The 15,983-nt window shown below is 36.5% G+C and overlaps 1 protein-coding gene across 1 annotated transcript in view; it reads left to right on the top strand.

Annotated features, from left to right (window-relative positions):
* DCDC1 (doublecortin domain containing 1) overlaps positions 1 to 15,983 on the top strand; it is a gene marked incomplete at both ends in the record, with an annotated part of 430,017 nt that overhangs the window by 344,501 nt on the left and 69,533 nt on the right. Inside the window, one exon of the mRNA XM_082844001.1 lies at positions 7,921 to 8,047. Within this exon, the coding sequence (XP_082700127.1) occupies positions 7,921 to 8,047 (127 nt within the window). The remainder of the gene's footprint in view (positions 1 to 7,920; positions 8,048 to 15,983) is intronic.

Genomic DNA, 15,983 nt, shown 5'->3' with positions numbered 1-15,983 from the left:
ACAGAAGGAGGGCCATCTTACATCCTGATTTTAACAGTTCACTCAACAAACACTTACTGTGTACCTCCTTTATGACAGTAATACTTGAACTGAATTGTTAGAATTACTGCATAGACTAGGTTACTTTCTGAACAGTCAAGGCTCTTTATGTCTAAAGGTATGCTTTCCCGTAGGGACTGTGTGATTCACTGAGACGTAGGGATCTAAGTTTACTACAAGCCCTTCCTATAACCAGCCGAGTAAGTCTTACTGGACCTCATTTCCCTCACTGAGAAATGATAGGTTAAATAAAGTAGCCCACAAATTCTTTTCAGATCCAAGAAAAGAATCATCTCATTACTTGGTTTGTAGCCTCATCACTCCAGTCTCTGCTTCCCTGGTCACGTCGTCTTCTCTTCTGTAGGGTCAGATTTCCCCCTGCCTCTCTTTTATAATGACACATGCTTACACCTACTCAGGTAATTCAGGATAATCTCCTTGTGTCAAGATCCTTCACTTAATCACATCTGCAAAGACTGTTTTTGCCTTATAGAGTAACATTCATATGTTCCAGGGATGAAGACATGGATATCTTTTTTTTTTTTTGTGGTACGTCGGCCTCGCACTGTTGTGGCCTCTCCCGTTGTGGAGCACAGGCTCCGGATGCGCAGGCTCAGCGGCCATGGCTCATGGGCCCAGCCACTCCGTGGCATGTGGGATCTTCCCGGACCGGGGCATGAACCCATGTCCCCTGCATCGGCAGGCGGACTCTCAACCACTGCGCCACCAGGGAAGCCCAACATGGGTATCTTTTGAAGGGCCATTTTACAGCCTACCACAGATCGTAATGTACTGACACTTTGTTTTGCAAATCTTGCAATGGTCTTGGCCAAACAACAAAATATTTATTTGGTCATAAAGAAATTAATTGGTAATGATGGAATTTCAGGACCTAGTTTTGAGACATAATTTTGAGTAGAGGGCCATTCTATTATCTACAAATCATATTATGCAAACGATCTCTTACTTTACTTACATGTAAGAGGAGTCTTGCGTGTTACTTATCTTCTCTCACTTCAGAGTTAAGAATTCAAGAATTTTGGTATCAATTGATGGGGAATTGAGAACCCAGATTCACTAAGTAGATTTTAAATATAGTCCAGATTAGCTCATTCATTCATTCCTTTATTAAGTGGACAGAGCATGTCCTAAGGACCAGACTCTTGCCTGAGTTTTGGGAAATCAACTTCCCATCTCTTCCATGTTGACCCCCCTTGCCCCCACAAGAAGAATCAGTGACTCTCTGTTCAGTTCTCTGCAGTACCTTGTATAATCCCCATGAGCCCCCATCACCTATGTCACTGGTATTTGTTTCACTGGTCCATTTCCCAAACTGGGACTCCTCATGGGTAGAAACTGTCTCAGTTCCTTGGATCCCTGGCACCCAACAGCATAAGTGTTGAAAATGTGTTGGATGGACCTTCCAAGGACCAACTTTAGGCAAAAGATCCTTACTGTTACTTGATGAACTTTGTGGACTTCCTATTAATATTTATTATTTTTCCAGTGCTCTTATACCTCATCACTTCTTTTCTTTAGATGACTGCTCTTGTCCTTTTCTTTTGGAGCCTCTACTTTGTTCTTTCCCTCTCAGTTGCTTGTTCGTCTTTTTTCTCATCTGTTTTCTGGGATCTTTGTTTGATGCAGAACTAAAATGTGACTCACAGTTGGCACTTCAAAGACCTTAAAATCTGTTTGGGAAAATACTCCTGAAGAGGAAATACTTACAAAAAGTTACCACTCACTTTCTCATGACTGCCAATATCTTTGGACCATTCCTGAATAGTGATACAGTGATAACTAAAGTCCATCCCATGATTCCCTGGGAACCCACACAGCACCACCTTAGATCAGGCAAGTGGGGTCTATCTTTTTAATGCCAATATTTCTGAAGAGCTATCAGTCACTGTCTCTAAGAGCATTTCTTAAAGGAGTCAGAGAAAGTGACCATTGGACAGACCAGTGGGTGAACATCAAAGAAAGGAAAAGACAGGACAGGAATTGATGAAAGCAGCAATGACAATTAGGAAAGAGATGAGCCATCAATGGTGGCAGCAACCCATGAAAAGTTCCTCAGAGGTAAATAGCAGAGAAAGCAGTAAAAGGTTCAGAGGAAGCACAGGAAAAAGTAAAAGACTGGAGCCATGGAAATGACCAAGATTATACTAGAAAGCATGTAGGCTAAGCTGCTCTGACAGATACTCCAAAACCTTTAGGCTTATACAGAAGCTCATTTCTCTCTGCATGATGGTTTATAGATAGGAGGTGCTAGGAGCTGGTAGGCGGCTCTTATTCTTATCATGGGGTTTCTACCTAAGGGTCTAAAGTGGCTGTTTCAGCTCTTGCCATCTCAGCCAGTGGGATGGAGAAAAGCGACCAGGGGCACACATGTCCAGTTGTTTGAAAGGTGAAGTCTTATGAGTGAAGCACACCATAACCACTCACAGCTCTTTTGGCTGGAACTTTGATGCATGGCTAAACCTAAATGCAAGGAAGTCGTGTCTTTAGCTGGGTAGCCGTGTGCCCATATAAAAAAAATCTATTATTACTGAAAGAAGGGAGAATTGATCTGGGGGACAACTGCTCCCTCCTGATACGAATAAATAGAGGCAATCAAGAGCCTTAAATGGTGAAGCACTTCACTTTAAGCAAAGGAGTTGGCTAGATATAACAGACTGGGAAGTGAAAAGCTATAGACATAAATCAACTCTCTTCTAGCTAGAACTCTGTGTCTTTAAAAATCATATACATTGGAACTATTATGTAACACCAAAAGATTGTATCCTTTTTCCATATCTTGAAATGGCATCTTTCTTCTTCCCTCTCATTATCCCAAACTCTTTATTCTCCATGTATACAGAATTCATGCATCCTTTTCAAGGATTCTTCTCCCACCCCAACAGTTTCTTTCTGTAATATGGAGCTCATATTATTTTCTTTCCATTAGGTCTACCTACTATAAGTCTTATTGAAAGTGCTATTTTTTTTCCCATTACATACTGTCTTGTATTGTTGTCAGAAACTTTCCAGGTATGTAATTTTTGCTTCTTCCTAAAACGCTATAATTTTCTTGAAGGCAAAAGCCCTCTCTAACTTCTTTTGCATTGTCTGTAGTGCCTAGCATAGTGCAGGGGAGAGAGAGCAGGCACTCAATAGACAGCTATTAATTTGTTTTATTTGCATAAAAATTGATACAGAAACTTCAGGTAGTGGATACCCCAAAGACCCCAGATACCAAAGCTAAGCTATCAGGCCCAGATAGGTGATTAATTAAACAGATTCAAGAACTCAAAGACCACATCGGATCCCACCATAAGCAAGTCTTTGAAGGGAAAATGGGTTTTTTGTTTACGAACCGAGATTTTACTGTACTTGCAAAGAGAGCTTTGCTTTTACACAAGTATAAAACTCCCTGACTATGGGAGATAATGATAGGTTTTTAGTGCTGAATATAGATTACGTCTATGTATCCAGAATCTAAATAACCAGAAAGCTCAACCAACTAGAAAAACCAAACAAAATAGAGCAGGTCAAAGACTTTTTCAGGCTCCGGACGCGCAGGCTCAGCGGCCATGGCTCACGGGCCCAGCCGCTCCATGGCATGCAGGACCTTCCCGGACCAGGGCACGAACCCGCATCCCCTGCATCGGCAGGCGGACCCTCAACCACTGCGCCACCAGGGAAGCCCTCAAAGACTTTTTTTGAAAAAAAAAAAACTGGCAAGAGATGTCAGGTGTGACTTTAGATCCATCTGTATATCCCTTTATTTTTCTAGACTAAATACATACATACTCCTGGCAATTACCATTAATGTACTATAGGTTTCCGCTGTATTTCATAATTGATGTTTTAAAAAAATGAATTGTGTTAAGTCTTAATTGATGATTTTCAATTGATAGAATATAATATACAATTATGGAAATTGTTATGAAATAAGTATTCTTTTCAGCATAATTGTTGGAACTATTTCTCATTCTTAAAAATTCCCAGTTATGCAAGATGGAAACATGATCACTGAGTTCCCCTCTTAGCCTTTAGCTGCCATTACAATTCATTCTCTGTTTTAAGTACTTTCCTAGTTATCAAAATAATGTGAAGAGATGGAGCAAATGGGAATATATAAAACAGAAGAACAAATTCCCTGTGTATTTATTAGTTTCTACAAGATATTCTAGGAAAAAAGTAGAATAATGTTTAATATGCAGAAATTACTTGATCTTTGTAAATTTTGGCTTGTAAATTAAAAACACTGCAGTCTTCAGTGCCTTGTTTCTATTAAAGTTATTTAAAATTTAAATCTTAAAATAATTATTTTCTTAAACTATTAAATTTAGCTTTAATATTCAGTCTAAATTGAAAGATTAATGTAGCCTAAAATATTGATACAGTGATACTAGTAAAAGCCTAGAGACTGATAACGGATGGATTCAGATTTCTAGTTATGTATCTAATCTTTTAACCCTTATACAATGTTTAAGATGAGCTTGTATATGTAGTTCCTGATTTCAAATAATTTCTTCTCTCTCTAGAGGACTAGACTCTTAGAAACTTCAAAATAGTTCAAATCTATGGAAATGTGTTGGGCTATTATTAAATCCCATCAAAATAGGTAGTTATTCTACTATTCTTACCATTTTTGCAATCTGCCCATTTCTTTCTCCTATCCTTTTCTTTTTTCAGAGATGGGGCACCCAATGTTAGTCTTATAAACTGATTTCTATCAAGATCCATGTATGCAACATATAACTGTTTTGTATGAATAATGTGTTTTCACTATTTCTGAGGAGCCGTGCAATTTTAAATTAATTATAGATGAATTCTAAGTGGTCTAATCTTGCAGCTTAGATAAACTTAAAAACTGAAAAATGACCAGTAAAATAAATAAACAGGTCCTGGTGTAAAGCAAAGAGTTAGAGTTTCTTTGACAGTTGTAGGATGTGCATCTGGTCATTTTTACATGCATGTTTATTAGAGACTGCTGCTTTAAGTTGGAATTTGCCATAGTATTTATAATTTACTGTATCAGATCCAAATTATATATTGTATCATATTTTATTGCTATGTTCATTACATTGTTGGAAACAATGTAATTGTGTCCTGATGGAATATGAAAAAAGACTATTTCTCTTCAACTGGGACACATTTAGGTTTCTTTTTATATTACTATTGATTTCCAAGAGTGCAAAATAATACTTTCCTGTCACAGTGCATACAGTCCTGCATGATGTCTCAGAGCCTGTCACAATGCTGAAGTTCCAGCAAAGGCACTAGACTCTGAAAACATTATCTAAAGTGTTTTTGTTTCCCATTCCTTTATAAGATTAATTGAATAGAGCATTCTGATTAATGACTCCATTAATCAGACTAAATTGATATGATCAATTCTGGACTTAGTTTTTGAGGGAAGAGATATCTGTCAACTGAAATGCTGAGGAATGATCCTCTAAGATTTTTATCTTTTAGGTTTATGTAAATCCAGGAAGATATTTTAACTTTGGTCATACTTCTGTCCATGAAGGTAGATACTCATGAAATATCATAAATAGAATTTTACCTTTAATGGAAAGGCAGGGTTAATAAAGATACTGTTTTAAATAAACAAACTTGCCTTTGAAACTTATTTCGCTACCTTGTAGCATGTGTGTATATATGTGTGTGTTCAAGTAAGTCTTTTCAAAACATGAGATGTTTTGTTTTATATAGTGTTTCTATTATAAATGACAATTATTTAAGAACGCCTTCTTTCATACTGAAGAAACGAATGGAAAATATTAAATAAAAATAAGTTCTCAGAGGGGCAAGAAAAAGGCTGCCTGAAAGCATTGCACGAATCATTGTCTCCACCTAGTGCTGACTTTCAGGAATTAAGACTCCAAAGTCCTTAATGATGCTGTAAAGTTCTAATTTATGTTATGCACGTGTACAGTCATTATAGCTGGGCCCGCTAGTGCCATTATAGTTAAGAGTCTGTCAGTTTTTCATTTATAAAACATCATATTAAGAGGTCTATTGCTTTTACATAAAAGCTCACACTGTGCTGGAACTCTGCAGTCCAATGGCCTTTGCTGTATGTGAATGTTTATTAACAGTGTTATGTTGAACTTGACCAGCTCCTTTTAAAGACACCTTGATGGGGTGAAGTTACATAGGCATCTCATTCAGAAGGATGACTCTTTTCATCAATAACCTGTCCTTTACCTTATGGTAATCGCCCTACACGCATCAGACCAGTGGACATCGAAAAACTCTATTGATGTGGCAGGCCCTGGATTTTTCATAGGCTATAGTTCCCACCCTATGGCACACAAGAGGAGGCTAACAATTTTGGCTACTAATGGGAGGAAAGCAGGAGAAAGTAGTTTCATGGAAGTCAAATGAAGTCAGGTCAAATCAAGAAAGTGTTTTTAAAAGGAGGGAATGATCATGTTAGACCCTGATGTTAGTTCAGTTATGTCTTGAGAAATGACCTTTGGTTTCAGTGATGTTAAAACCCTGATTGGGCATTTTCACTGGAGTTTCTGAGATCTCTAAAAAATCTAGTTTGAATTGGTTTAAGAGAAAAAAGGGAGGAGAAGAAGAGGAGATGAGTCTTTTACGGAATTTGCTGTAAGGGAACACAAAGAAATAAAGCAACAGCTGGAGGTGGACAGTGGGGTATAGAGAAAGTTCTTTTTTTTTTTAAGATATCAAGCTTTCAGACATTATGCAGATGGAATGACCAGAAAGGCAGGAAAATTAATAGTTCAGGGTGGGAACAAAGTCCTAGATGAGAGAGGATAAGGATCTAGCCAACAAGCAGAAGTGCTGGCCTTAGATCGGAGCTCATTTTTTTCCCCTTGTCTGGTATAATAGTATTTTGGGAGAGAGAATGTATTTTTAAAATTGTCTTGTGGTTGAAATTGTGAAATTTAAACTTTCATTTATATCTAATTTTGTGTCATTTGTCTCAAAGTGTAACTTGTTCAATTTTTATTTTAAAACTGTATTGAAGTTTAATTTGTTAGTGTTTGGAAATATTACAATGTTTCAAGAATTATTGAGAAAGACACATTTTCTGTTAACAGATTAAAATGTCTATAAGTAAATGGTCATACTTCCATTTACTAGTTTTAGCAGTCAAGTATTTTATGTCCTTACTTGTTACTTAAAAAAAGCTACCTACATCTGTGACTCTATTTCTGTTTTGTAAATAAGTTCATTTGTACCAGATTTTTAGACTCCTCATATAAGCGGTACAAGGGGGTAAGCGGGGAAGGGGGGGATTAATTGGGAGACTGGGACATTGACATATACACACTACTATATGTAAAAAAAATAACTAATAAGGACCTACAGTATAGCACAGGGAACTCTACTCAATACTCTGATATGGTCTATATGGGAAAAGAATCTAAAAAAGAGTGGGTATATGTATATGTATAACCGATTCACTTTGCTGTACACCTGAAACTAACACAACATTGTAAATCAACTATACTCCAATAAAAAATTTTAAAAAATTTACCAAGTAGTTCATAATCTGTTGGTGATGTAATGACGTCTCCAACATTATATATATGTTGATTTCTCTTTAAATGTCTAAAAAGTTTTGCTTGATTTTTTTTCTGTTAGTTTTGTTATTTATGTCATTGTTATTATAAATTGACTGTTATTCTACTTTGCCTTCTGCCTCAAATTCCACTGTCTATTATCCCAATTTTTAAAAATGTATTCTTTCATTAAAAATTACTTTTATTTATGTCTCTTGTACACAGTAAATTATCAGATTTGGGTTTTTAATTCAAACTGAGTTTTTGCCTACCTAATAAGAAGTACTCAATGAATATTTTAAAGTGATATTTAACCTTGCTAAATTCCTTTTTGTCTTTTATTTTGTTTTAGGTGGGCCATAAAACATGAAGGGACTGGTAAGCCAGGCCAGTGGAAACATTCCAGAGTTGAAAATCCTCTCTGGAATAAGCTTACCTACATGTGGCCAGTCCTTCCCAGTGGCCAACTTAATGAGGTTGTACTGCTTAGTATAAGACATCGTTGTTGAGCCTTATTTTAAGTCCCAGTATGTGGTCAATGTGTGTGAAAATTTCCATGAAGTTTTTGATTTGCAGTTGTTAGGTGCAAGTGATCAATTGATGCTGTTGTTCTATCAATTAATTAGAAAGATGCATTTAAGTCATCCAATATGGAATGGGTATGGAATTTATTTCTTCTTCTAGTCTGTCATATTTTGCTTTATATATTTTGAAATTTAGTTCTAGACACACACATGTTCAGAAATATTATATCACCCTGATGAATTGAAACTTTTATCATTATGTAGACTCTCTCTAGCTCTAGTAAAATTTTCAGTTATCCAATACGAATAGAAATATATCAGCTTTTTTTGTTGTTGTTATTTGCCTTATATATCTTCTTTCTATCCTTTTACGTTTTATATTTGTATACTCTTCTGTTTTAGGGGGACTCTCCAGTAATCAGCATATAGTTAATTTTTAAAAATGGTCAGACAATCTTCATTTCTAAACCAAGGGATTTAGTCTTTTCTATCTATTGTAATGACATATATATTTGGATTATTATCTGCTTTTTTCTCTGTTTCACTTTTCACCATTCTTATATTCTTTTAGGTTAATTTTTTTCTTGTATTTTTACCATTTGCTAGATTGGAAATTATATCTTCTATTTCCATTTTTTTTGTTATTACTTTGAACGTTTTAGCTTGCATATGTAAATGATCAAAATCTAAAGTTAACAAATATACTTACTCTTATCTTAAATAATTGAGAACATTAGAATGCTTTAACATCAGTTGTCTGATTTGTAACTTATACACTATTAGTGTCATCTATTTTATTCTTATCTTAAAAAAATTTCCACAAGATATTAACATTGTTGTATGTGGTTAATATTAATTTAGATTTACTCCTAATTTTTTCTCTTTCTTCTTTTAAGTCCTTGTTATATCTCAGTCCTTCCAGCTGGGGTTACTTTCCTTTTGCCTAGTATACCCTTCTTTTAGTTTTTGGTAGCAAAGAGTTTTTACTTATCTTAGATTACTTAAAAATTTATTTTTACTTTTACTAAGTGAACTTAGTCTTTTATTTTGCCCTCATTCACATAGGGTATTTTCACTTAGCAAACTGAAGATAACATCACTGACTTTGCTGTTTTTGAGGAGTCAGCTATAATTCTGAATATTCTTCTTTTGAAGGTAATCTGTCTTTTCTCCCTGACTGCTTTTAAAATCTTCTCTTTTCTTTGGGTCTCTTCAGTTTTTTTATTTTTCCTGCTCAAGGTTCTTGAATCTGTGGATTGATATCTTGCATCATTTCTGAAAAATTATCACCCATTATCTCTTCAAGTATTATCTCTCTTATCCCCTCTGTTCTTTATAGAAAACTCTAATTAGGTGTATGCTAGACCTTCTCATTTTGACCTTCTTGTCTCTTAACCTCTCTTTTATATTTTCCATTTCCTTGCCTCTTTATAATGTATTTTTGGATCATATTTTGAAACATTTCTTTCAGATTATTAATTTTCTCTTCATCTTTATCTAATATGCTTTAAACTGCAAGTGAGGTCAGCCCATGGTATGAATTCTCAATGAAGATTATTTTTTCTTCCACACAGAGAAAATGTTTGAGTTGGTCTATTTTACTTGCAACCACTGAGAGTTATTGTCTCTGGCTTGCCTTTTCAATGAAATTTATCCTTTTGTGGTTCTTGTTTTATGAGAGGAGAGGGTCTCCTGTTAGAATTCCCACCTTGGCTAGGCCTTGAAATTCTGGGTGAAATTCTGCACCCTTCCCCTCAAGACCATGGAAACAGAAGTTTGCTGGGTTTGGAAAACTTCCTCAAGATAAGATCCAGCTTCAGCACTCTGTTTACCGCCCTGGGTCTCTAATATGTCTTGCTTTATTGCTAGGTCAGTGATATGTTCCAAAAGATTTTTAAAAAATATTTTATCCTGGGCTTCCCTGGTGGTGCAGTGGTTGAGAGTCTGCATGCTGATGCAGGGGACATAGGTTCATGCCCTGGTCTGGGAAGATCTCACATGCCGTGGAGTGGCTGGGCCCGTGAGCCATGGCCGCTGAGTCTGCACGTCTAGGAAAAATATATATATATATATATATTTTATCCTGATTTTTTTAGTTGTTTTGTCAAATTTTCTGGTCTCAATCAAGTTTTTTCTTTCCCCTTAAATCACAATTCTCTATGTGTCCTCAGTGATTGAATCAATGAGTCTCATCACTTTAGGGGAAGGACAGATGGAGTCATTCCAGCTGAAACCAAGAATTCATTGTTTAGAGCCTCAAATATGCCCTAATATTTAGACTGTAGTGAAGCAACAGTCTAGAAATCTGAGGCTTTTTTATTTAGAGAGAGAAATGAGATCTTCAAAATACCAGAGGCTGTGGTTTGGGTAGCCTGAGCCAGTGGCTAGATGAATTATATGCCTAAGACTCAGGGTTTGCAGCATAGTGAGAGCCAACATAGAGCCAGGAGTGGAGAGGTGGCACAGAGACAAATAGGCCCAGCATAGGCCAAGAAAAAAAGCTGTGAGTTGTGCTAATTGTAGGCTTTTCTTCAGAGGTTTAGGAAGGCTAAAACCTAGAGAGCAGAAAGGATAACTTACTTCTCAGCTGGAGGTGAACAGGTATCAGCAGGTTGCCCAGTATCCAAAGAGGAGAAGAGCACATCCTTAGAGATCTTTGAGGGTCAAGGACAAGTACCACATATAGACCATGAACCCTTTTTCCCAGTGGCATATGGTTTATTGAACTTTCATCTATGCCCAGAAACCACATTGAGGCAGGGGAAAGGAAGGGTATATCCTTGAAAAGAAATAACAGTTCTGGTAAGAAGTTTGAACATTTAATTTGATTCAATATGTATCCAAAAGTACAGAGCTAAAAACTAGACAAAAAGGCTTTTCCAAATTGGCAGAAATGGGGACACTTCCAATTGGAATATTAAGTTTCCCACCCGCCTGGAGGTGGACAGGGATGCCTCATAAGGAAGTGTACTTTCTTATACATGGAAAGAGAACAATTTATAATTATTGTAGACTTCACAGATATTGTGCTTACATTTTTTTCAACCTCAGTATACAGGTAAAGTAATTCAGTTAACTAATTAATTGACTTAAATGAATGGTAATTATATTAGGAAATCTAACTTAACCATATTCCTTTTAACATTTACCTTTTAAAACAATAACATTTTTGCTAATAGTTTAGAATTTGCCAACTAAATGATCTTAGGAATGAAAATGGATTGCCCCACAGTTCTCTAGCCATTCAAACAGAACAGTAGCTTTTAGTGAAATGGTTAAGAAGTCACTGTACTCCAACAAAGCCCTGGCTTTGACCTGTGAACTAAACAGAAAGGACTAAGGCACTAAATAAACTAAAGTGAGGAAAATGGACCATGTATTTCAAAATGACTCAGCCTAAGGATCCTCTTATTTCTTGAAATGTTTGAGGAAGAGAAGAAAACACTTACCAAGCAGAGAACAGAGATAGTTCTCATTCCAATTCAATGCACTCTACTTGACTTCAAGACTGGATTCATCTTATGTGAAGGAACCGTATTTTCTTCCAGCCCCACTTCCACATGATTGACTTTTTAAGCAAAAAGATGATTTTATCTATGTGTAATTAAGCACAATTAACTTTTTCTTGGAAAGACTTTACATATAAATAATCTGTAATTAGGAAATGTGATATTCATATTGTGGGATTCAGAACCCTTTGACCACTATAAGCATACATGTTAATTTTATTCCAGATTTAATCTACCAACTTTATTACTTATCTAACCACTATTTATTATATATTTAGGCAATGCAGACAAAGCAAAAATGGAGACAGACATGGTCCCTACCTTCATGGAGCTTACAGTTTAAAAAGTATAGGCTGTGTGTCAAAAAGGAAGGAACCAGAAAAGGACAAAGACAGACTCTGTGAATAAAGGACAAAGAAGGGAGAGAAAGAAGAACTCACAGAAAAAGTTTGGTGTCCCATTTCAAGGCTGTTTGCTGAGCCAGTTTATTCAGCCAGAGAGTTAGTATGAGGAAAGTTAGCTAGAAAGTTGTCTGAATGGGCTTGAAAATTAAGTCAAACTATTGAATCTAAGAAAACTATCTAAGAAACACTATCCTGAGTGAGATTCAAAATCTTCTGCAAATTCCTTGACTAGAACTTTTCAAAAAAGAATGATGACCAAGGGGAGATTTCAGGAAATATGTATAATGAGAATTTTTTTTGTGGTGACTCAGAGTACATTAATACCAAACTATTTACCTCTCTCAGTGGTGGCAACTGATTTCACCTTTTTCTCCTTGTTAAATATTATTCTTTCTAAAAGGCAATTGATGTTATGTTTTATGAGCAAATAAGATTTCATGTATCTTGGTACATCAGTATTTTTAAAATATGTTAAAACTTCCTAAAACCACAAGATGAATGAATTATTTTGGTTAATTCTGTGACTAACTTCACTGGAATAATTTCTAGAGACTCAGGTTCTCACCCTTATGGGAAAAGTCATAAATTGAGAAGTTGTACTTCTTAACATTTAATGGTAAAATGCAATGGATTTTCATATTTGAGGATGAAATCATTGCAAAAAGTAAATCTAAAGAGACTTAAAATTTTAGAATGAGCCACTGGATAGTGATTTTAATCTCTCTAAATTACTGAAGTAAAATATATCTATTTGGAGGGGCCCATGTTAAACAAAGCATGTTAAAAGTACATATTTTATTAATCTGTTAAGAGATGATGATAGCTAGCTGTCAGTATAAAGGGAGGAAAAGGAGATGTAGAAAGGCCCAAAAGAAAAAAATTGAAGAATCTATTAATTTATTAGTAATAAATAGATAAGGGAGGGCCAATTTGACTAAGAAATTTAGGTCACTGGTTAAGAGCTGGACTCCCAAAAGAAGCACAAGCTGCCTCTGGTTGTGAGAGAGAGATGAAAAAGAAAAAGCAGAATTATCAATGTAAGGGAGCACCACAGCTCATCAAAGGTCTGCTGACCATGCAGCTGTGCCATGGCGTAGTGTGAACACGTAGAAAACCAAAATGAAATGAATGGGAACATTAGAATTCCAATGGAGAAAATGGAAGGAAAGGAAACAGCACTCCAGTCAGTTTAATCCATGTTTTTGTTGTCCTTCATTATCCTGACACCATATTTCTCTATTTCTATGAAAGACAATGTAAAAGTGCCTTAAACAGTAGAACAAGGTTTGAGGTAGCTTGAAAGAACTGCCAGTGATAGCTCATACATTTGGAAAGTTTTGAAACCCATGATAATTTTTCATCTCTTTGGATTGAGTTTCTGTGATGTCATGGAGAAGACTCTTGGCCTTCATTCATCTAACTGGAACGCAAAGGAAGCCATCTGAAATCAGCAGTGCTGCGGTGGTGTTAAAGCCACTGTCTGCGGTGGTTACCACCTGTTATGAGACATGTTTAGTACGTGGAAGGATCTAAAAATAACTAGGGGCTACGATAGCACATTTCAGATAAATTCATCAGCGTTATGGCATGTTTAGGTATTGAAAAACAATCTTAGTACTGCATCTTAACTCTATGAACTCAGACTGACTTCTCACAGACTAAGCTCAAGGGAGAATTGCCTTTCCCTTCCGTGGTTCCGAAAAAAAGAAAAGGGGGAAATATTAGCTATTTTACACAAGATGTCAATGTGACAGTCATTTTTTTTTTTTAATAAATTTATTTATTTATTTTTGGCTGAGTTGGGTCTTTGTTGCTGCGCTTGGGCTTTCTCTAGTTGCAGCGAGCAGGGGCTACTCTTCATTGTGGTACAAGGGCTTCTCATTGCTGTGGCTTTGTTGCGGAGCACGGGCTCTAGGTGTGTGGGCTTCAGTAGCTGTGGCTTGCAGGCTCTAGAGCACAGGCTCAGTAGTTGTGGTGCACAGGCCTAGTTACTCCGCGGCATATGGGATCTTCCCAGACCAGGTCTCGAACCCGTGTCCCCGGCATTGGCAGGCAGATTCTTAACCACTGCACCATCAGGGAAGACCGTGACAGTCATTTTTTAATGAGAAGACTGTTCTTCTCTTTCTCCTCCACCAGTTCAACCCTTGCTACATGATAGTTTGTCTAAAACTAGTACAAATGTTGATTTGCTCTGAATTGCTTAATATTTTTGTTGTGGAAGAATTACAGGTCCGTCTTGAACTTACTTCTTGAAGAATTATACAACTCCACTCCTCCACCACCTCTCATATTAAGTAAAACCCTTATACCCTTATAGGAAAGTTTCAAATGAAAATATACAATGTTTGTCATAACCTTTGGTATTTCTTCTCAGTAACAATAGTAAGGGAAAGTGACCCCATGTTTCTCCATTCATAATAATAGACACATATCTAAATAAATACTACCCTCTGCAATTTAAATTCCATACAGGTGAAAGGTTCTCAGTGAAGGTCAAGAATACAGTAAAACTTCATTAATTCAAATTTTGCTTATTTAGAAGTACAATAAGTTAGACTCATGGTATGCCACTATTATGAACACATTTACTAAGCAAAATATTATACAAAAATTATAAAGGAAAAAACATTAGACTGAAAAACACTCACTCATGAGAGTTTTAAACATTTATTTATATTGCTTTTCTCCTAATTAAATGAAATTAATGTTATTTACTGACTCATCTTACAAACAAATTAGAGCATTAGATGCCATTTCATAAGATTTAATCTTCACAACTTTCAGATATTTTTTATATTTATTTAAAACACATTTCCTTGAACTATATGATTGTTGAGTATAATTGCAAGATTCTAATAGCTTTTCAAGGGAATATAAATTAGTAAATTATTACTTACTGTACTAGCTTTAAAAAAATGTTCTCCCCTTCCATAAACTAAAGGCCATGTGTCTTGGTCTGTACTGGTCTAACGTGCCAGCACATCTCCCCAACCCCTGTGTATCTGTATCTTGGTCATGTCAGACGGACACTGACAGGACACTAGGACCACCTCTGCAGTGATTGCCTGAACTTTTTGCCTGCTCAATATGGCTCCGCCTTTAGGAAATTTCCTCTATTTTTAGTTCATGTGGACTATGGCATCTTTGCTTAGGGTCCTCAGAAAGAGGAGCCTGAGGCAAATGGCTTATGTGCTACTACTTAGTTAGGGAGTACAGTCCCAGGGAGAAAGAGTAAGAGACAAGCAGAGAAGGAAGAAAAGCCAATATAAGAATGTGCTATCAAGCTGTCCTCCAAGGAGCCTTTTAAACAGTATTCTTAGGAGAGTTTCTCCTGGAGAAGAAAGAGGGAAGAATTTATCCATCAGCTTCTATCTCCCTTTGGTCAAAGGTTTGCCCAAGGTTACACAACTGGAGTGGTGGGTTAAAGATTCAAATACAGGAAGTCTGGCTCTAGAGCCCTTGGCCATTCATCACATGTTCTCATAAATGTTAGTCATTGATAAGAACTAAGGAGAAAGTAGAAGCAAGGATAGTGGGCAGGGCAGGATTTGGAAATTTTCAGTTGACAAGGGATGTGGCTTCACTGAGGTGATATTTGAGTAGAGACCTGAAGATCAATAAGATCTCTAGGGAAAGAGCATTCCAGGAAATGCATAGAACTGAGATGCTGTGTTTGATGGATAATGAAGTAAATGTGGCAGCAGCAGTGTGAGTAAGAGGAGAGCAGCAGGACATAAGGCCAGAGAGAAGAGAGGGCTACAGATCATGCAGGGCCTTGGGCCATTGTAAGACCTTTGGCTCTTACTCCAAGGTGGGAAGCCATTGACAGGTTAGGAGCAGAGGAGTGATATGCTCTGACTGAGTATTAATAGAATCATTAGGATAATAGAGAAAAAAGGGGCCAAGGTAGAAGCAGGAATAAGCAGTTATAAGGCTTTTGCAATTTCTAGGTGACAGAAACTAGTGTCTTTGTCC

This window comes from Leucopleurus acutus (assembly GCF_964270905.1).
Source record: "Leucopleurus acutus genome assembly, chromosome: 8".
In the NCBI taxonomy this organism is placed as follows: Eukaryota; Metazoa; Chordata; class Mammalia; order Artiodactyla; family Delphinidae; genus Leucopleurus; species Leucopleurus acutus.
This window is presented reverse-complemented; position numbering and strand designations above follow the sequence as displayed.